At 43.3% G+C, this 22,669-nt stretch overlaps 2 protein-coding genes across 8 annotated transcripts in view; both read right to left on the reverse strand.

Annotated features, from left to right (window-relative positions):
* The window catches only part of LOC101161253 (multiple C2 and transmembrane domain-containing protein 1), a 34,529-nt gene extending 23,350 nt beyond the window's left edge, over positions 1-11,179 (reverse strand). For all 7 annotated transcript variants that reach the window (XM_023960561.1, XM_023960560.1, XM_023960559.1 and 4 more), the window contains exon 1: positions 10,006-11,179. In XM_023960561.1, the coding sequence (XP_023816329.1) occupies positions 10,006-10,494 (489 nt within the window). In that variant the 5' untranslated portion in view covers positions 10,495-11,179. The remainder of the gene's footprint in view (positions 1-10,005) is intronic.
* Positions 11,180-11,284: 105 nt separating this feature from the next.
* LOC101166318 (septin-5) lies at positions 11,285-21,482 on the reverse strand. Its single transcript, XM_004074468.4, has 12 exons — positions 21,364-21,482; positions 21,172-21,182; positions 18,737-18,827; positions 16,191-16,277; positions 15,981-16,104; positions 15,163-15,297; positions 14,980-15,097; positions 14,775-14,876; positions 13,826-13,922; positions 13,610-13,745; positions 12,448-12,550; positions 11,285-12,380 (listed from the first exon to the last, which is right to left on the reverse strand). Exons 1-12 carry the CDS (start codon positions 21,404-21,406, stop codon positions 12,318-12,320), a joined length of 1,110 nt encoding a protein of 369 aa, XP_004074516.1. The 5' UTR covers positions 21,407-21,482; the 3' UTR covers positions 11,285-12,317.
* Positions 21,483-22,669: the final 1,187 nt, after the last annotated feature.

Genomic DNA, 22,669 nt, shown 5'->3' on the forward strand with positions numbered 1-22,669 from the left:
GAAGGGTCTTGCCCAAGGACCCAAACTGGATGAAGCTAATTTTGCCCCCTGGGAATCTAACCCTAAATTCCAATACCAGTCCTGCACTTAACCAATTGAGTCATCCAGCCATGTATAAGAGCTGGGAGTAAATGACGTTACATATTCGTATAATAAGTAGTAGGGGAAAAAGGAATAACCAACATTGGAAAATTGGAGAAGCGTGACTCACAAAAAGTTGTCAAATGTCTAACAGAGTAACTGTGTAGGAGGGAACAGGAAGCTATTGGACCATTAGCTTCTTATTTGCAGCCTTGGTCAGGCTGTAGCGCCCTCAAGTGAGTGACGTCTGAAATATAACAATGTCTTCCGGGTAATTGGGTCTGCTTTGGTCTTTGGGTTGATTTACTTTTTGAGGACATGAGTGGAAATGAGGGAACTGCTGAATATTTCTACACATTTGTTGCTTTAGTTCGTTTTTATACCTAAGTGGACCAATTTACCTGAAAACATCTCATATGTACAACAGCTGCATGTTGTTTTTATTCAATAAAAATAAAAAACACATAATCAGCTAGTCTTCCGATAGTCCCACTCTATCTTTTCATTGGTCTACCATCCACCAATCACTTAAAGAAGAAGGGCTTGGAAGCCAAACAAAAAAAAGTGTTAACTTCAAAGTTTCTTTTTTGTACACAAGGCTGTTTTCAGTTTGGTTCACGTTGTGGTTTTACTTTAAATTGTTGCTGATAAACGTACATTTTAAATTTAAAATGGGAAAATCAAGATTGGGGTCTTGTCCGGGATTTAAACTCGCCTTAAAAAAATCACGCCGGCCAGCATTATCAGATTACACAACTGTTTCTTTTCTCTTTCAAACTGATTCCAACACTTTAAATGTGATTTCTTGATTACTGTAAAGAATTTTCAGAGTTTATTGCCATGTCTTGGTAGTGGGAGGTCCTTTCCTGAACTTGGTCTGTTTGTGTTTTTGTCAGATCAGTTTGTTTTCATGGAATTGCGTTTGTTTTAATGTTCTATCACGCTGAAGTCTTTAAACATTTATTTCTGATGCTCTGATTAACATTCATGTTAGGAAACTTCCTCATGTACAAATGTTAGTTAATGTCTGATTGGGAAACAGGAAGCAGCAGACTTTATATCTCGACCGTTCCTGTCTCCACAAATGAGTTTGAGATTTTCCAGGTCTCAACACAAACTAAAGACTTCCTTGATTACAATCTGAGCCCCTCCCCCCCCAGCATTTTCAAGCACTTAAGGGTCTGCAGACACAACTGATGCTTTGTGAGATTACCATCCCATTTCAAAGGCTGCACATTGGGATTTCCTTCTCTTCTCCATCAGACATTTTTGTTTTCTTTCTACAAACTTGATTCACAATCACAGCTTTGTCACGTTCATTTCTTTGTCCAAGCACCTGTGATCCCAGAGGTTGATGGTTTGATTTACCAGCAATAAACTAAGCCAGAGCGTCCCACTTCTGCTGATCCAAGCAAGCAGTTAATCAACCTGTTATCACCTAAAGCTGTCACAGTAACTATCAATGATTACCAATCCAGCAGATGTGTTTAAAAAAACAAAGTGTAAACAAAGTGACTTAAATCCACCAACAAGTATTTGATTTATGGACTTTTCATCAATTTTTTCTCTCTGTAAAAATTAGTAGACCAGGTCAGGCCTCCAGGTCTGCCCCACATTGATTTTATGAAAAAAAAAAAACTACATGTGTTTTTCAATCCTTTTAGATCCAATACTTTAAAAACAGGGATCCCTCAGGGCTGTGTTCTGTCCCCCATTCTGTTTTCAGTGTACACTAACAACATAATTTGCAGAAATTAGAAAATGCCACTTGCAAAATACGCAGATGACGCTGCTCTGGTTACAAATAGAGATACCAAAGTCCTAAAGAACTACCAGCTGGACCTCCCACCAAACATTTGCACCAAGTGTCCAGCCGTAAATACAAACAAAGGTAAAATTTCAGCAAATAAAAATTAACTAATAGTTTTGTCAAATTTAGGTGACTTTTCTAATGTTAGCAGCATTTTTATCACCTTTGTGTCAAAATTAACTAAGTATATTTTAAATGCATTCGGATTTAGAGGCTGAATATAAGAGGGAAACATAAATGTTTTTAAATCTAACTGTTGTATAGACATGGTTAGAAATACTGCAAAGTTAGCCACACCCATCAAGGAACCTTCAATGGTCAACCCCGCCCAATCTACTGTATCAAGAAATTCTGCAGTTTTGTAGTAAATTCTACAACAAAGGTAATAAAATAATATTATAAAAGTTGGCTAAATCTGACAAAACTACTCACTAATCAGTCCGCGCTGATCTATAACATTTTGTACAAACTCAAAGCTAAACTTTCCTCGACACTAGATCAGGTATAGTGTTTCATGGCTGCCAGTAATTGAACGAGCGCAAAGATAACTGAGCGAGTGTTTTCAGGAACTGAGTGAGCGAACCTTAGAACCGCGCAAGCGCCATGCTAACCGAGCGACTGAGTCGTAACCTTCTTTTTTCATGCATGTGGTCTGTTTAAAGTAATATCCAAAAAGCATAGGCACAAATAAACTGTTTTTATTTTCAGTTTTGCCATTTAGAACAAAAAAGGAAGTCATTAAAAGTAAATAAAGGTTTTGAGTTTGAACTCTACGTAATCATAAGTCGTGTCAGACATGCAGGTGCAGACATGCAGCGCTGAGGTGGAATGCAGGCTTTGCTGGAAGAGAGGAAGAATGTCTGCAGACTCCTCCTCTAAGCGTTCAAAGAATGAAAGGAATGAAAGCGCTTGGAGGGCACTCTGGTTTCTGACTGAAATCCCTCTTTATTACTCACTACGTACTGCACTAAAGTAGATCGGGCTTTTGCCATTTTTTTCTGGGTGTCTTATTCCACAGTGCCCCAATCCAGTGCCCTGGAAATTTCACAGAAGTCTCTGTGAAAAACTTCTTTTTTTCCGCTAAAGGAGCTGAAGGCCTCTTGTTTCAGGCAGATTTTACTTTCATAATAATGAGTTGTAAATCTTCTGACATGCGAGGTGCATGTTTATATAAACCCCTCTTGTATTTGAGGATAAACTTTATGTTAATTATTTTTGTTGGATGTTTGTGTGTATACAGTAATCCCTCGCTATAACACGGTTTGCTTTTCACGGTTTCGCTACTTCACGGATTTGCATCGTGCATTGTGTTCTGCATTCTGATTGGCTAAAAAGTCACTCCGCTTCTTCTCTACCTGTGAGTCAATAACGTTGCAGTTTAATATGTTCATGTACGTAAAACAGCTTGCCAAATTTACATTACGTACGTGCAAATTCTCTTGCAATTTTGAGTTTCTCTAAAACCCATAGAAAAAAGAGCGACAACAACTGTCAATCACTATGTTCTTCTCCCGAACAAACACAGCTGCACCGCGGGCTTCAAAAGAAGAAAACACTGCAGAGCGGAGTCAGGATGCAGCGGTTCAGTGAAGAGCAGTGAAATACACCTGAGTCACTATTAGTCCGACTGTACTTTGTATTTTTTTCATAATCATTTTAAATTTTCTCCTGTTTAATCCAATTACTCTCGGGTCGCGGTGGGCGGGGCTAACCTCCGCGATTTGAAGCCTTCTGTTCACATTGATGATTAAAATTATTATTTGACAGTACAGAAGTTGTTTGTGGGGGAAAAAAACATTTCTAAAGTACTTTTATTTGTGAAACAAATGCTTGAGCCTGTTAAATGGTTTGTTCTTTCTTTTCAAGAGTTTTTAATTGTATAATACTTGTTAAAAAAAATAGAGGTTTCTACTTCACGGATTTTGCCTATCACGGGTTCTTTTTGGAACGTAACCCCCGCGAAAAACAAGGGTTTACTGTATTTGTTGTTTTTTGTTACTAACATCTGAAGACATACTCTGACTGTAAAATGCTTTAGCGGACGTAGATGCATTTTCACGCATGTAGCCATCATGCCACATACACACAGAGCGTGTGTGGTGCGTTCTTGAATGTGCGTTTAGCATGTGGGTTTCACTTTAGACCGTTGCTACCTGATACAAGCGCATGTCTGCCACCTGCAGTTGGAAGAGGCTGGGTGTGAAATGTCATAACAGAGCAAATCTTGTATATCTTGCTACAGACTTTTTTTTTAATGCTTTATTCCGATACACGAAAGACTTGGTGTGATATAATTCCAGCATAAACCGTAATTGATATTTTCTCCTTTATGATTGATTATTTTTAAACGGTTGGTACATCAGTGAATTAAAAAGGACCGTACTCATACATCACTACCAAAGTTGAGTCCCTTATTGGTCAAAGTTCAAATGATTCAGATTACTACCCAAACCGTAACGGCTACCTGATCCGTCCACGAATGCGCAAATATGAAGCCACTTCCACTAAGTCTATCTAACCAACATTGTGACATTTAGTACTTTTGTTTTTTCAAGATTGTAAACCTTGTACAGTATTTCATTATCAAAACATCAAAAAGAAATAAAGATCAGCCACTGGTAACATTTTCCAACAGTTCTGCCTCCGTTACGACTGTCGATTAACTCATGAATTTATATTTTCCTCAGCAATGGAGAGCGTCCACCGTCAGGATTACAGCTCTGAAAAATAAAATAAAAAGCTGCCCAAATGCAACACTGTATTACTGTAGGTTGTTGTCATTGCAGACCATGAAAATCTCGAAGATGCGAGACAGAATGACAGCCATTCTATCACGCATCTTGGAGCCATTCTCTCCGATCGTTTTGATTTTTTATGTCTTGGCAACAGGAAAAGAGAAAAAGTGATCTTATTTAACTCTGAGGAGATGTCCTGGGCTGCTGCAGCCGCTTATGCCGGTCATGACGTGTTTGTGTTAACTGAGTTAATAAATGTCAGTAAGGGGTGCTGTATCCTCTTACTTGGGGAGCAAACTGCCGTCAAACAAAACAGAAGAAGAAGAAAACATTTGCAGTCTTTAGCAAGATTGCACTTCTTTTTTCTTTCATTTTTTTGTTGTTGTCAATATGTAAACAAAAATGTTAGCATACAATCAACGTTAAAGTTAAAGTCCCATGCTTCTAGGTGTGTGAAATTTGTTCTCCGCATTTGACCCCTCCCCTGGGGGAGGAGTATTTTTTCCTTATTCTAAACATTTTAAGAGGTTAGTTAATTTTAAGATGTAATTGACATCCGAAGACATACCCTGACCATAAAATGGACGGATCGGGTAGCCGTTACAGATTGGGAAGCGACAGAGTCCAAAAACGTTTGTAACCCTTGTGCTATCCAAGGTACTTTAACATTGGGAGTTGGGTCATCTAGACCCACTAGACAGTGCTCTGAACCTTTTTTCTTCAATGATTTGTGATCTTCACTGGTGTCCATGGATTACATGAAATCTTTCCACCTTTATCCAGCTTTGTCATGGTAGGGAGAACACGTTAATGGAAGGGGGGGGGGGGGGGGGGGGGGGGGGGGGGTCATCTAAGATAGAACAAGGGTTACAGACTTAGTGACATGTGAATAAGTGAGCCCGAAACAAACATATACGTGTGTCTACATAGACTTTTCATTGAAAGTGGTCGCTTGGACACTTGTTTCCGTGCCGGATGTGAACCTAGCTTTACGGATCCAGTAAAGACTGTAAAGACTGCCATGCATTGAGTTTGAAAAATGTTCATATATGTATTTTTTTATAAAGTTTACATCTACATAAATATATCCATATGTATATATAGATGGATAGATAGATCTATGTATAAATAAAAATGCATGAATGTATATATGTGTATGTATATATAATCTAGATATAGATATATATGTATTTTTTTCCCTGCTGTTTGTCTGTTTCATCTTATTATTATTTTTGCTTTGATTGCTTGAATGATTTCCAAATTCATGGATTCAGTTGATAAATATTCAGAAACAGGTTTTTTTTTTATCCAACCGTGTTTTTCTGTAGATGATGTGAACATGGAGGACTAACTGACTTCACCTCCTTCTGATGGCGCCTGAAACGTGGAAAAGGCCATAAGCTTCAGTCAGGACTTGTTGCTTTATTCAACCAAAGGTGTCTTCTTCACACCTGATTTGGTTTTGGGTCTCCACAGCTGCTCCCCGTTTGGTAACGACCCTAAAGCAGAATTCAAGGCTCTGCCTGCAGTTCAGTTCAGTTCAGTTCAGTTCAGTTTGGTTCAGGTCCGTCCGACTTGAGCTGTTTTCTTCTTCTGTTCAGTTTGTTTATGGAAAAACGTCGTGACGTTTGCTTGTAGTTTCATCTGAGACTCATAAACTGTGAACAACAGAAAAACACCAACTGAACAGTTTGATGTTAAATTAACCAAAGAGTGGAAACGCAGTGAAAAGTTGAACAATCTTAAAAATGTTGACTGAAATGCTGCATGTTGGGTTGATATTCTACAAAAGAGCTGAAGAAAACCTAAATACCAGCATTGATTTAAAAAAACTGTATTTAAGTGTTTATTTTTGCTTTGAGTTTATAAAATATACTGTAAATAATTAAATTTAGTTGGTTAGTTAAATGGTTTTAACTTGTTTTAGCTATTTAAGTTCAAATGAAATCAAACTTTTTTTCCATAAAGTTTCTTTATTTGAACTTTGAATTTGCTTGAACAAGAATAAACGTGCATTAAAAAGGACGGCCAGTCCAACAGGTGACCTTCCTCAGAGCTTCACTCAGTTTGTGGTTTGGTTTCAAACTGAAAGTTGGAGGATGTGAGGTTGATCAACATTTCTCACTGTCCTGAGTTCAATATCCAATCACCATCACCCACAGCAGGAAATCCCACATTTCTCCTGCATCCAGTAAACACAAGCGGTCCGTTTGCTGTCAGATTCATCACTTTATCGTCCTCATTCATATAAAAAAAGACCCAGTTCATTGTGTTTTTACTGATGGTCCATGTGTTATTTTACATTAAGTAAAAAAAAACAAAAAACTTGTGGGAATACTTTGAAAGGCGTTCTCAAAAAGATGAAAGTCTGCCGTGTTTAACCCTTGTTCTATCCTAGGCACTTTAACATTGGGAGTTGGGTCATCTAGACCCACTAGACAGTGCTCTGAACCTTTTTTCTTCAATGATTTGTGATCTTCACTGGTGTCCATGGATTACATGAAATCATTCCACCTTTATCCACCTTTGTCATGGTAGGAAGAACACGTCAATGGAAGGGGGGGTCATCTGGACCCCATAGGATAGCACAAGGGTTAAAGTCTCCCTCTGATCTGTTTCCACAGCGTTCCCAGTGGTCTTTTCATGATGATGATGTTGTTTTTTTAGGACATAGTTTCTGCAGAGCAGCAGGAGGTGTGTAAAAATAAAAATTCATCCCTGCGGTTGTGGGCAGAGACATTAGCCTAGGGCAACCCCGCCCCCCTTCCCCTCCCTGCCGCTGAGAGCTTGTGGCCCCTCCAACATATTTTCTATGTCGCAGATACGATTTTCTCTGAACACCATTTTTTTCGTCTACTTCTGATTCATGACTTGAATAAAGAAATCCTCAGAAATACATTTTTTAAGCTTAATTTTCTTGACATATGTCCTCCATCAGGAAAATGACCCACAAGTGTGTCTTGACATCACACTAAGCTGGTTCCTCAACATTGCTGTGAAAAGCAGGAGAAAGCTGATTGGCTGTCGGCCCGTTACCTTCATGGAGGACAAAGTCTGACTGTCCAGCCATTCCAGAAATGTCCAAACAGTTTGAAAAAGTGCTGTCGCTGAACCACAGGAACCAATGACGGGGAGCCTGTGGACCAATCACTGAGGTCTGCAGCTGGTTCTTCAGTTTCACCGCCTTTGTGTTTGAGGATTTCTGCTCTTCTGTCAGTCAGGAGGCAGAGTTATGTAAGTCTGCTCTCCCACTAACAGGAGTAGATCATCTGGGTCTAATCAGAACCACATCCTCGTCTCCCTTGACGGTACTCCTACACGGCTGAAAAAACTAGTCCGTGTGCAGCAGAAACCGGGGAGCAGATGGCAGCTGCAACGACTCCATCTTTGTTTGTCGGTCTGATTTTTTTTTTTGCTTTCAGCTGCAGCTGTAAACAAAAGTAACTCCGATCCTCCAACAATTCCCTCCTTCAGGACAAAAACGACTCCCGCGGTCGTTTTCTGCTGCTCTTTTGAACCCTTTCGGTGTCTGAGCCGCAGACATGAGAGACCAACCGGACCAGAACTAAACTCAGGAGGAACCGTCATTCCTGACAGTCAGGATGTCATCTCTGCTCAGATGATCAACATTTGAACTTTCCCTACCCATAATCCTTCAGGATTGACAGCTGTGTAATCTGATAGCAGCAAAAAAAAAAGGCTTTCAGTCTTTTTTCCCCCCAAATAAAGACCTTTAGCTAAAAAGTTGACCAGAACGGGTCCAACCAAGTTCAACGTCTCTGGTGTCTTCAGCTGTTTTAGAGGCTGTGTTAGCAAACCACAATGTGACCTTCTGACCCCAGGATGAATCATCCAAACCTGCCCACTCCCTTTGGGAGTTGCTGGAGCCTATCCCTATCCCAGTGGTGGGTGAAGGTTGGGGTTCCGCCTTGGACGGTTTACAGATTCAAAACATTCAGCAAATATTCATTTTAAGTTTCCGTGCTGATATTTTTCCACAAACTTCTTTTATTTTTATTTTTTTCCTTTGCTGAGATTATTTTATCTAAAAAAAAAAAAACTGAGGCTGAAGTTTGAGAAGAACATTTCATCCATTTGTTCTGCTTCCACATCAAAAAGTGATCAATTGCTGCTTTTGTGATGTCAGATTCCCAAAAACGCTAATTAAGCATTTTCATCTTGAATGTTATTTTATATGAAGGTACAATCACACATCAACCACTCAACTTTGTTGGTGTCCGTCAAAGAACATTTCCCACCATCTCTGGCAGTTCGCTACGCTCCAGTTGTCCTAGTTTCCATGGAAACATTCAGCTCTTGTTTTTGAAAATCAATTATTTTCTTGAAATAAAATGTTTGCTATTCTATGGGGTTCATGAGGTTTAATGTCTGCTAACTTTATAGAATCAATAAAGATAAAAACAGCGGGGAAAAACGGACTTTGAGGTAAATCGGTGTTCGTTGCGCGTCATCTCCTGTGTTAAAACGTTAAACTCGTCTGCACGTCACTGATTGGTACACGAATACCAATGCTGCCATGTTTAAGTGGAGCTTTCCTGAGATCTACCTCACTTCCAGCTACATTGTGTTGTTGCGTCGCCATCATCAGTTAGGCCTTCACTCTGAACCAACAGCGAGATTTCCCGCCTTTCCTCTCAGCCAATCAGAATCAGATGTTCACCTCTAAATTCGTGAATGCTTTTCTCTCTCTCTGCACTTTGGACTTCTCATCAGCCCGGATTTCACCTGGATGTTTATTCACCTTTGATCTCACTTCATCCCAAGACCTCATCGCCAAAGACTTTTTTTTCAGGCACACTTTTCTGATCACTAATCAATCGCTACTCGCATTCCTAATCCTACGGAAGGCTAAGTTCCCTCTTCACGCCGGTCCTCCTCAGGTCAAGGACCAACGACCCAAAAAGTTCTGAACACGTTTGTTTTTTTTGAGCCAAAATTTCAAATCATTTTTATTCTTCTTTACTATAAAAAGAATCCAGACTTTGGAATCATGGAGGTCAGATCCTGTTGTTGGTTTTACTGGAACTTGATTCTGGGACCACATGTGGGTTCTGTGGGGTCTTAGATGACAAACCCATCATATGACCAATGAGAGGAAAGTGACAGTAAAAAGTCCAAATCTGAGTTCATCAATTCTCAGATGTTCCTCAGACCTAACGATCCTGTTCCTTTCAGGAAGGATGGATGGATGGATGATGGATGTCTGAGACTCCAACATCTTTCCAACTGGTTTTAATATTTTTTCTTTCCTAAAATCACTGTTTCTTTTACGCACGTGCTTATAGATTGTTTTCAGGAGTTTACCGCCCCGGAGCTTCTCATCCAAACCCAACCGAACCGTACCGGGACCAGACTCACCGGCCCGGCGCGCTCCCGCGCCGCCTCCGCCGCTGCAGCGGCCGCCGCGCCGCCGCTCGCAGGCTCGGACAGTTCGAGGTTTGCGGAGCCCACGGAGCAGCTCTTGTGGTGGGACTGCACCAGCTGCGCCACCGTGGGCTTCTTCCCGCCCGCGGCGGACCTGCGTCTAACGGAGGAGTGCAGCTTCTCCCGGGCCGGAGCGCCGCCGCCACCGGGCGCTGTGCCGCAGAGCGGCGCCTCCTCCTCCGCCTCCACCTGAGCGGCGGACAGCAGGTCGGGCTGCGACGACGAGATGACCCGGTCCAGAGCGGCGTGGTCCCGGCGCTTGATCTTCCGGAACACCCAGCCGCTGCGCTCCCTGCGCTCGTCCGGGTCTCGGTTGCCCAGCTTGGGGCTGAGCAGCAGCGGCTTCGCGCGGGCTTGGATCTGCTTCCACATCGTGTTCTGCGGGGAGCCGCTGTCATGGTCGCCGCCGTCGCTGCGCTCCATCCCGGCGTGCGGCTGTGGCCCCGAGTCCGACCGCTCACTGACGCGCTGAGGGGACGGCGCCGAGCCGCGGCATGTTCACGGTCCTGTCAGGACGGATCCCGGAGACGCCCCCCCTTTCTGTGGAAAAACATTCACAGCAGTGGCGGGAAGGGGGGGGTGCAGGGCCGTTCCCAGCTGCTCTGAGAACCTGTTCCCACCCCCCAACCACGACTACGCACCGTCCTGACGCGGACAGATCTGCATCCACAGAACTGTCCCACAGTGGAACTGAACATGGACCCCCCCCCTCCAAAATCACAAAAGAAATGTAAAGATTTCAGCAGAAGAAAGCAGAAAAACTAAAGTTGTAAACCAGAATGAATGACAGAGATTTGTTTGTTTGGACTACACTCAGGCAAATGTTTCCAAAAGGGAAATGGTTCAATTTTCCGACACATGAACCTGCAGTGTTTAAGGTCAGTTATCAGGCGCCACAGCAAAGAAGTCCAATTCTATGCAGATGATGTAATGCTATACCTCAGTGTTCAACCCAGTTAACGTTTTCTATAATTATCAAAAACTATTGTCTGTGTATTTGATCTGTTAGAAACACAAAATCATTTAAACTAAATAAAACTTGCCACTTTTTTTTATTCTTGCATGCATAAATGTTTTTTTTTATCCTATTCAGACAAAACTAAATATGGAGTTTTTAAAATTTTTGAAAATTACGTCATGTAAAGGTTAAAAAAAATGACCAAATCCGAACACAATAAGCAAAACAGATAAAAGAAGACAACAAAGCAGCACATCCATTTATTATTCTGATTATTTTATTATCATTCAACCAAAATGCAAACTTTCAGTTTTTTATTGTGGGATAAATAGTCCACAAACTACTACATCTCTGCTCTGAACCTTTTACAAACACAATTAAGGTAATGTTCAGAAATAAAAAATGATTGATGTTTTGCTGATAAGTTGGATATTACAGATTTTCTCAGTAAAGATTTTTTATTTTACTTTAATCCAGACGGATGGAACAGGAGAAAACGGACGTTCACTTAAACTAAAAGATGATCTGCATCCTTAAGTAAAAGCCAAACTGCAGCACTGCCACAGCAGGCCTCCTGCTTTAAAATGATTCTATGGACGCTTTAGTTTCTCAGAACGGTGATAAAACCATGCATTCAGTTCAGTCCCATATCAGGACTCCACCTCCGTCGTGCCTCTCTTGTCATTTTTTCCCTTCATGCAAAGTGGATAAAAAAGCTTTTGTGATTAGGATGCTTAGAAATCCTGGAAACTTCAGAAACTACAAAAAAGTGACGGAAAGATCTGCTTTTTGTGTCTTTGACTAATAACTTCTTCACCTTTGAGGAGTCTAAAAGTGAAAACTAGAGCTGTTGTGTAAAGTTGACCTTACGGCTGTGATTTTTAGGGACACGTTTGCAAAAATGTAAAAGCTTAGAAGAAGAAAAAATGTGTTCTTGTCTCTTTGTACCTAAAAAGCTCCACAAATGAAATAAGATATTGAATTTTCTCAGCAGGCATAAATAATTGTTGAAAGTTTGATATTGGCACATTCATTTCTGAGCATTTTCCTCATTTTGTGTACGTTTACAGCGGGACAATACAGAAGTGCGGCTTCGTTCCTCTGCAACGCCTCAAGTAGAAAACAGAATGTTGGCTTCTTGTGCGCTAAGCTACTCTCTATTGCCTGACAAGACTCTCTTGGCTAAAGACTGCGTAAAAATGAAAGCATGCCATCATCGGTGGGTTCGTCATTGGTGGGTTCGTCGGTGCGCAGGCGGGAGCGGTTCGGTCCCCGAGGAGGTCACAGGTCACAGGTCCTGCTCGTGCATCTGCTGCTGCATCTTCTGAAGCATCTGCTGCATCCTCCGCAGCTGCGCAGAAAAGCAGACGTCAGCCGCCCGGCGGCGTCTCTCACACACCTGCGGCGTTTCGACTCACCTCCTCATCCTTCATCTTGATGAGCTTCTCGGTCTCCGCGTCTGGCGTGGACAGTGGCAGGATGGGAATCGGACTCTCAACCCGTTTGTCTGCATTCATCTTACTGCAGGGTGAGAACATTGGGGGAGGGGGGGGGGGGGTCAGTCTCAGACTTCAGGGTGAGCGGTTTTCCGTTAAAGGTCATGAAGACGAAGAAACATTCCCCCTTTTTTTTTTAGACAAAACTGGTTGAGAACCCCGGCGGCCAGCAGGGGGCGCTATAGAGTCCTGCTGAAACTCACACACCAGCAGTTATGCAACCTAAACCTTTCTGATTATTTTTACAAAACAATCAAAAGAAAAAAACAACATTGTGGCTGAGACCTTCTCCAAAAACCTCTGATCTAAACCTTCATCTGCTCCTGATGGTTCTCCGGTTCTGATCGGGTTCTGCTGAACTCAGAACATTTAAAGCTTTACAGTTTGTCTGATCCAAAATAACATTTGGCTTAATAATTGAAGAAATGAATCTGTGAAACGTAGGCAACTACAAATGATTTACACTTTCTAAGTCATAAAAAAACTGGATGAAAAAAAGAAACGAAATCTTTTACAATAGAAAAAATGTTGAATACAGCACGCTTGAACTTTTCAGAATAAACGATTTAGACTTTAATTAATATATATAAAGCTGTTATTATGATTTACAATACAACTCATTGCATCAATCAGGTAAATTAACTTCAAAATAAAAGTATCTGACTTCCAAACAGGAAGAGATAAAAGGGTTGAAGCCAAAGTAAAAACATTTTATCTGTTGGGCCGTTTTCAAATGCAGTGAATGCTAACAGAGTGTTAATAAAACCAAACCACCTAGTGGGGACAAAGAGAAGTGCTCTGGCTTCACTTCCTATTTTCCAACCAGCCTGAAGAAGGAAGTGGAAATGTTCCCGCTTGGATCTACAGAACCAATCCGCCTGTTTTCCAGTTATCGCTGCTTTAGACAACGTCGGACTCGGACGGACTGAAGTCACCTGATCCAGGTGATTGGGGGCAATAAGGCGGGCGTTTGGTTGATCTCCTAAATTGTGCCCCATGTGTTTCCTGATTGACTTTAATTGACTTTTTGCTGTAATTTGTTCTCCAGGAATAAAATGATTGGCGAGTGTTGCCCCGTGCAGACCTGGTCATGTTCTGGATGGCCTGAGCTCGGTAGTTCTCGTAGTGGAGGTCGTTGGTGGTGTCCTTCAGGTCGTGCATGTGCGTTCTTATCAGCATGTTCCTCAGCTTGACGAAGTCGCAGTGGGACGGGTTTTCCACTGAAAACAGCAGGAGATCCACATCACAGCGGTACCGGGCACGAAGGCCGAGCCAGGCGGCGTTCGGTCCTGAGTCTTACCCTCCACCACGCCCCACGGGTACAGACGCCCTCTCACTCTCTGACCTCGAACCTCAATCACTGTGTTCCCGCCGATCACGGCAAATGGGATGCTCTCCTGAAAAACAGAAAAACCCACGAATGTCAGATGTTTCCGCAGGACTGAAACACATAAACCAAGACCGTCTTTGTCATCCATGTTTTTACAGTTCAGTTTGGAGCAGCTGGTGTTTTTGGGGGTGGAATCAGCAGCAGGACCTGCTCTGTTCTGGAGGAACCATTACTGGACCTTCTCTGCCACACTGGAACCTCTAAAGGATGTGGTACATCTGTTTCACACGTGTTGTTTTCAACTTGAAGATGGTGTTTGACCACGTTACCCTTTCGGGTGCCCCAATAAAGCCTTTGTCCCAACTGTCCTTATGGGTGGACACGAGTGAAAAATCGACAAACCTCTACGGGGCCCGCAAAAAATATCAAGGCTGTAGACCACTCAGTGGACCTGGAGAGAGAAAATGTTCATGTACATTTTTTTTCTGGTGTAGCCAAACTGAGGAAGTCTTTGGATTTGGCAGCGTGTCTGTAGCAGATGTGCTGCTTTTGGCCTCATCAGGTTCGGACCCAGAGTGATCGCTGGAGTGGTTTGACCAATGGACCAGTGCAGGTCTGCAGTGGTCAAGCAAGGCTCTCACCTCCTACCCTCACCTTGGTCCTTGGGCTGTGAATTGTAAGACATCACAGAACCAGGTGACCAATGAGCTTCTTTCTTAGGGTGGCTCAGACCTCTTATGGGAGGCCACAGTGTCAGATTCTGGGCATGCAGGAGATATCGTCCCGCAGGAATGCTTCGGTTTCTCTCAGTAGGAGCCACAACTGGGAGTGGGAGGTCTGGGGAACCTCACTGCAGCGGCTCCCCCACAACTGAAACCCACTCAGTCTTTTAGAGTCAGCCACTTAGAACAAATCTGACCTTCAGCTCTCTGTCTTGCTGCTTGGACTCCTCGTCTTCATCTGAGTCACAGTCAGGAAACTGATATATCTTGATGCCGTACTTATCGATCTCCTCCCTGACCTGAAAGAGCGATCAGATGGTACGTTTAGCCGATGTAGGTCAGTGTCCTCCTGCCTTCAGAGGCAGAGCAGAGTCCAACACCTGCCCCTCTTTGCGGTCTTACCCGCTCTTTGAGTTTTTTTATCTCCAGGGGAGTGAGGCAGTCGGCTTTGGCGATGACTGGAACCACATTGGCTTTATCCTGGAGGGCCTTCATGAACTCCACGTCGATCGGACGAAGCCTGCAGGAGAAGTCGGGTGAGGTCGTGTGAGGGTACAAAGGGGCGCGAGAGCGTGTTTGAGTTACCCCTGTCCAAACGGGGAGATGAAGTACAGACAGCAGTGGACTCTGTTGTCCTGGATGTTCTTCCTGTTCAGGCCGCTCTCGTCCCTGAAGTACTGCTCGAACTGCTGGTCGATATAGTCTGTGACCGGCCTCCAGCTGCCAACGAGAACAACCACGTCTTTCTGTCGGTCTGTTGCTTGAGATTCAGACCGTCTTAAAATAAACGGCAACAAAATGAACTTTTAGGGCCACGGTCCAAAAACATCATTAACTGGTACAGGTCATCAGTGTAAATGAGAACTGGTAAATGGAGTATACTAATATATTCTACCTTCCTGCAACCCTTGTGCCATCCAAGGCACTTTAATGTTGGGAGTGGGGTCACACACATTCACACACTGATGGTGGCTCCGCTGCCGAACACTGGCGCCAACCGATCACCACCAGGAGCAACGTGGGCGTCCGGGTCTTGCCCAACAACCCTTCCACACACAGGCACAAGGGTTGTTGGGCGTGGGAACCGAACCGGCAATCTTCTGATCAGAAAGGTCAACAGCCAACTGTTCTACGTCTGCCCACCAGCTCAGTGGCCTTGTGGTAGAGTGTCCTCCCTGAGACTGCAGTCAGTAAAGACGAAGCTCTGCTGCTAAAGTTTGAACTTTTTAAAACACTACATCAACTCAGTTTAATGTTTATGGCAAGGAATACTAATTCAAAAAAACAAAGTTTTTTTTTTAATCAAAAGTACAACCTCATTTTTAACTAAAAAGAATTTTCCATTCCTGTGGGAGGATTTTCAAAGTAAAGCGCCGGCTGTCAGAGGCAGGCCTCCGTCTCACCACTGCGTGTTGTTGACGGCGTCTCCAACGCCGGGGGTGTCCACGATGGTGAGCTTCAGCTTCACGCCCTTCTCCTCGATGTCCACCGTGCGCTTGGTGATCTCCACCGTCTGTTTGATGCGCTCTTCACGGGCGGAAACGAGCGGCGAACATTAGAGCGAATTAAAAGACGAGGAAACAAAGCGGCGGTCGGCTAGACTCCGCCCTCACCCTCAGCGTTCAGCAGCTTCCTCTCCTTGTACAAGTCGGTGAGGAAGAGGCTGTTGACCAGTGTGGATTTCCCCAAACCCGCCTCGCCTGCAGAGATCAGAAATATTGATTTTGTTGAAGGTATCTACAACATTTGGCTACAGTGGGGTGTCAAACTGTTGATTTAGTGAGTTAGTCTGCAAAAATACAATGAAACGTTTAATTTAAGCAACATTACCTCCTGTTCTAACTTAAGACCAACCCTATATATGGCAGAAGTCTGCCATAAATAATAAATGAATATGTTTGAAAGATTTAAGCCTCTGGAATGAAAAAAAGAAGCTAAACGGATCATTAAAAATGTAGAGATTTGAGTTTATTCCTCTCTGAGCTTAGAGCTGCATTCTCACTCTGAGTGTGAAGCGTTTCCTTCCTTTAAAGTCTGAACACAAAAACACACAATTTCACAGAAGATGGAGAGGAAGGTGTGTGTGTGCTTGTGTGTGTGTGTGTGTGTGTGTGTGCGCGTGTGTCCGCCTTCAGTTTTATCACTTTTGTTGAAGCGTCTGACACAAAATAAAAATGCAGTTTAGTGAAATAATCTCTATTTATATTATAAACTAATTCAACACAAAAAACATTTGAGTTTTTTTCCTTTTCCTTTTCCTTTTTTCCTTCATTTTTTTTTCACGTTAATTAATCAACTACTAATTTTGACTGATTTTTATTCCTGTTTCCATAAATATCTTCAGTACATTCTGCATTTGTTCAGCCTTTATTCATTTTTTTTCTTTCTTAGAAGCTTTTATTTTGTTAGAGGTTTGCAGAATTTCTGTTCAGTTTCTTATTTTCTGTTTGCTATCCTCGTTTCACTTTTCTATATATTGTGTCAGGAGTTTTTTACTTTTTTGTGATTGATGTTTGTGGATCAACAGTCACAGTCTATCAGCGTATCATTGTGAGGATTGTGTATTTGTGTTGTTGTTTTAGTATTTTAGTGATTGTGTTTCTGCCGTCACATCACCTGCTTTAATGACGGCAGAACAGAATCTGTTCTGCTGCTTTCATTCTTCAAACTATCAGTTTTCTGTCTCTGCAGCATCTCTCCACTAAAAATCTGCTCATATTTCAATCAATGCTTTGTTTGTTTATTAATAGTGTTGTTGTTGTTGTTCACAGAGTCAATTTCTTACGGTGGCCCAGAAGGGTCACAACACAACACATTAACTTTACACACAACACGTTAACTTTACACGCAACACATTAACTCACAACACAACACATTAACTCACAACACAACACATTAACTCACAACACAACACATTAACTCACAACACAACACAATAACTCACAACACAACACATTGACTCACAACACAACACATTGACTCACAACACAACACATTGACTCACAACACAACACATTAACTCACAACACAAAACATTAACTCACAACACAACACATTAACTCACAACACAACAAATTAACTCACAACACAACAACTCACAACACAACACATTAACTTTACACACAACACGTTAACTCACAACACAACACATTAACTCACAACACAAGACATTAACTCATGGCCCAGAAGGGTCAAAACACAACACATTAACTTACCTCGCAACACTTTAACTCACAACGGAAGTAAAGCAGCAATTGAAGTGCTTTTATTCTGAAATGTCCACTGGGCTGAGCGGCTAACTACTCAACAGAAGGTAATGTCACAGTGAGCTGTGGAGGGAGCATGTTATTGCTACAAGAGAAGCTAGCAGCAGTGTTGCCAGAAACTTTCTCTATGACGATTCTCCTTACACACACAATATGTAGGCACACTCCTCCCTCCCAACCCTCTCTGTCGCTGCACGCGCGTTGCTCTCATTTCTTCCGCTCCCTCCCCTCACACATGCACGTGAAGTCCCCAACACACGCGCGCGCACGCACACACACAGACAAAGAATGAATGGTCTGATCGCTACATGGATCGGTGTCTGTGTTTATCAATCCTTTCATTATTAGTCTGAACTATCTTTTATTTTGAAAAATCATCGGATCGGGTGCTAAATCAGTCCAGTAGGGGAAAACTCAACGAAAGCTGTGTATTCTTCTTTCTCCTGATCTAATAAAAGGAGGACAGTATTGAATATTGCTTCAGCGGACCGGCCTTCTTTCATTCATTGTGTGTGTGTGCGTGCGCGCGCGCGCACGTGTATCCAACCGTATCCACCGTAATTTCTAGCTCATAGGTGTACGTTGTTGTTCTGGTTCATATTTATTACCTGTTACTATTGTTCCTGTTGCTCATTTATATTTATAGAGCATTTGTTTCCTTTCATAATGTCGTTACATTAACTGTTGTGTATGTCTGTGTTGTGTTGTTGTTGTTGCTGTTGTCATGTCGTTTTTAGGGCCTGTTGGCCACCTCTGGTACATTTGCAGAGACGCATTGTAACGTGCAACGTTCCTGCCAAATAAACAAACAAATGGTCGACCAGACGGTGATGATGTCATCACACACCTGTGCACACACACACACACACACAAAATCACACACACACACTCACCTGCCACCAAGAGCGTGAAGTCGAAGCCTTTTTTGACCGACTTCCTGTGCAGCTGGTTGGGCAGAGTCGCAAAGCCGACATATTCTTTATCCTGAAAACAAACAAACAAACAAACAAACACGGCAGAGAGGGGGTGGGTGGGGGGTGCTGTGTTAGTAGGTCATTTCCCATGATTCCTTTCACTGACGAGGCAGATGGAGGACAGGAGGGAAGCGATCCCAAGGGTCTCAGCAGGATTCAGAATGCATGGGGCGGGTGTAGTAGCGGGGGGTGGGGGGTGGGGGCATTTGAATCATGTAAAACGGAGAAAACGGGAGCTCCACCCCCCCCCCCACCCCCCCACCCCCGAATGCATTCCATGTTTTTGTGGGAAGCAGCAAAGCTTTTAACGTTGGATTTAATGTGGAGCAGAAAATTAAATCCACCAGAAGGAGTGTGAGTCTGTGTGTGTGTTTGTGAGTCTGTGTGTGAGTCTGTGTGTGTGTTTGTGAGTCTGTGTGTGTGTTTGTGAGTCTGTGTGTGTGTTTGTGAGTCTGTGTGAGTCTGTGTGTGTGTCTGTGAGTCTGTGTGTGTGTCTGTGAGTCTGTGTGTGTGTTTGTGAGTCTGTGTGTGTTTGTGTATTGACATTTCCGTCCAGGGAAGCGCTTGAAAGTGTCACCCACACAAAAGCAGCCAAATGTGGTGCGTTTGAAACTGCAGGAAAGCGGGGATTCCTCCGTCTCTGCGCTGCAGACGAAGCGTCGCTGCGCCCAGTTTCCTCCGAGTTTCCCTCTGACTTGTTTTTAGTAAAAGAAATAATTTTTATGAGGTAATATTTCAAATAAACGTGAGTTCATTGTGGTGGGAAAAGGACCAAACCCTGACGTGAGTTTAGCCTTTAAATACCATTTTCTTCATGCAGGAATATTTACTGTCCAAAAATTTCCAACAGGATTTGTCTGGTTTTGTCTCCAATTTTTGTCTTTGAAAGAAATTAAAATAAATAATTACGTTTTTGTTCTATTTGTTATGGTTGAATTTTGCAAATTAAAAAAAAATAATAAAAAACAAAACGAAAAAGTCCATCACTACAGTTTGGTGCAGTTCACCAAGTGACCACAAGGGGTGTTTTTACTGAGGCGTCTCCATTCACTTTAGCTCTTTAGCTCAAGGGTCCTCAAAGTTTTTGTAACAGGGCCAGATTAGGAACTCCACATTAGACTGGGAACCAATTTTGGTGGAAAAAAAAAGATTAAAAAAAAAGTTGTTTTTAATGACTTTAATGACCAAGTGTCATTTGCACAGTTAAGCAGAACCTCCAGATGTTTTCCCAGAGGTTGCTGTCCAGATCTTCTATTCCTCTGGTAATTGTATCAATTGACAGACTTTCTGTTGCTCTGGACAAACAATGTCAGCTACTTTCAGCATTTACTGTTTTTATAAACCCCCCTGTCACTTAAGGTCTCGCTACGTTGGGCCGTTTCCAAAGCCACAACGTAGCTACTAGCTTCTGTCACAGCTTCACTGGATTTAGTCATCTTAGTAAACATCTGCTGTGCACTCAGTCTTTCTCTGAGATGGTTTGGTTTCACATGGACCATCTTCCCAGACCCAAGGACTGGGATGTGGGACGGATGATGCAGAACCAGAACATCTGCACCTCCTACTGACTCTCTAAAGTGGTCCGAACTGAAGAACCTCTTTAGTTCAGTTGCATCACCGGATTGAACGTTTTAAAACCGAACTGGTCCAGATGACTGACGTCGTGTTTTCTGACTTTGGGATCGTTGTTCCGGTGTTTCAGAAAACTGGAATCAGGGATTTCCTTCATTCTATGGGCTGATAATCAGACATGGACAGGAGAACCCGAGTGAAGAACACAAAGACGTCATCTCCAGAAAGCAGTGGAACCAGAACCAGAACCGGTCCTTTCCTATGGAGAAAAGGTGGAAGGGACTTCCTGTGACTGTGTCCATGTGTTGGTCTGAATATGCAGCCAATGTTTTCCGTTTCTGCGTCAGCAGAGCTTTCGGCTGCATGAACACAAAGATGTTTACAGATGTGATCAATCAGCTGATCACAAATGTCAAAATATGTTTCCACTATTTCTTCAGGGTTCTGTTGTTTACAGCGGTTCTGTCAAAGTTTGCAGGTCTTAGTGAAAATATCCAGAATGAGGTCATTCCTTCATCTGAATGCTGAATGCTTCAGGCCTGGGGGGCTGGGGGCGGACTGCATGTTGGACTCAAACTCCAGCAGGTCCACGCTTCATCTGCCTGAATGGATCCTACAGATGTCCACAGCTGGGCGCGCGTGGAGGACCCGCGTGCGCACAAACAGCTGAGAGCCTGCCCGCACGCGCCGCTACAACAAAGGCTGCAGTCGAGCACGATGGCAGGTTCATTCGTTCATTTGTAACCCCCCACCCCCACACGCACACGCTGCGCGAGCCTTACCTCCCCATCATCTGCGGATTCGGCCGGATTCCAGGAGGCGCGAGGCGCGGACCGCAGCAGTGTCCGCGCGGCCGGAAGAAAGCACAGAACACGTCAGGCCCGGATTAGTGCACGTGCCCGCGCACGGACCGGGGACTCATTCACCACATGTGTGAGGAAGGCGTGAGGGGCACCTGACAGGGGGGTGCTTACCCGAACGAGGCGCGCGGCTCCGGTACCTGCTGCTGGACGTCATCTTGGTCTAAAGGCGGATATGCGCCTGCTGTGGGGGAGGACGGACAGGTGGGGGCAGTGTTTCCCCGCGGAGGCTCAAAGCCAGCCGATCTTCTGCTTAGAATGAACAGACGTGATGTATGGAAGGCCATTTGAGTCCAAACGAAATAAAAAAAACTCCAAAAATAGACACATAAAAAAAAGTGTTTCTGTTATCGTATCCAGCTGTGAATCCAAACTTACAGAAATAAAAAAGAAAAATTAAAAACAAAAGATAAAGTGGATAAATCCATTTTCTAAACAAACTGTTCCTATTCAGGGTCAGGGGTTGCTGGAGCCTATCCCAGCTGCTTAAGGGTGAAGGTTCATCCTGGACAGTTTCAGTCCATCACTCACATCACAGTATTTTGGGGTTACTCTTTTGGAGCAATGCAATATTTTTGTGTTCACTTTAACCCAATTTGTGGTTTTTCTTTTCTTTTTTCTGAATTAAAATAACCCAACAATAAGTTGATCACCTTTTTAAAAAAGTCCAAAGTGGGGTTATTCTGAACTATCAGCCTGTTTCTGGACTGTGGGAGGAAGCCAGAGAAAACCCACATGTGAATGAGGACAACACGAAAGTCTCCCAGCTGGGATTCAAACCAGGGTTTCTCACTGTGAGGCAAAAGTGCTGACCACTACTCCACCATGCAGCCCAGTCGTTCATGTAAAAATTGACATTTGTATAAAGAGAAGAACACAATCCACAGACGTGACTCATTTATAGAACGGAACATACACCCTCATCCATCCATCCATCTCTGGGTCACAGGGGTGCTGGGGCCTATCCTAACAACTGTTGGGCAAAGGCGGAGTTAAGTCTGAACATACCTGAACACATTCACACCTTGAGACATTCTCTTTATCAAAGTGTTTCTCTTTCCAGCCGGTGGATTGTACCACATTTAACGGAGAACATGGAAAATCCTCACAGCAGGGTCCCAGGTGGGGTCTGAGCTAGAGCCTTGTTGCTGTGAGGTGAGAAGGCTAACCACTACTCCACAGCTCAGCCAGAAAAATCTTTGTGTGTTTCAGTGAATCATCTGGTTGCAATTTTATATGAGATCAGATCAAACCCATGAGGGGAATCCATGAGTGTGACTGCAGGATTTGCCCCACCCAGGCCACCACGCACGCAGGGACGGGTTTGGTTGGTTGGCCACAGGGGGGCAGTACCGCACTGAGCAGGTGTCAGCGCTGGTCTGTGGAGATTTGAAGGGCTGTCCTATGAAAGTCTTGGATT

Source organism: Oryzias latipes, chromosome 12 (assembly GCF_002234675.1).
Source record: "Oryzias latipes chromosome 12, ASM223467v1".
Classification (NCBI taxonomy): Eukaryota; Metazoa; Chordata; class Actinopteri; order Beloniformes; family Adrianichthyidae; genus Oryzias; species Oryzias latipes.

Bases quoted from the DNA above. Each gene is read 5' to 3' on its own strand.
- LOC101166318 (XM_004074468.4), bottom strand. From the start codon at position 21,406: ATGACGTCCAGCAGCAGGTACCGGAGCCGCGCGCCTCGTTCGG. The intron at 15,298-15,980 runs GTGAGACGGAGG...TCTCGTTGGCAG, and splicing joins GCCGTCAACAACACGCAGTG to CTGGAGGCCGGTCACAGACT. The intron at 13,923-14,774 runs GTCAGATTTGTT...TCTGTTTTTCAG, and splicing joins AGCAAGACAGAGAGCTGAAG to GAGAGCATCCCATTTGCCGT.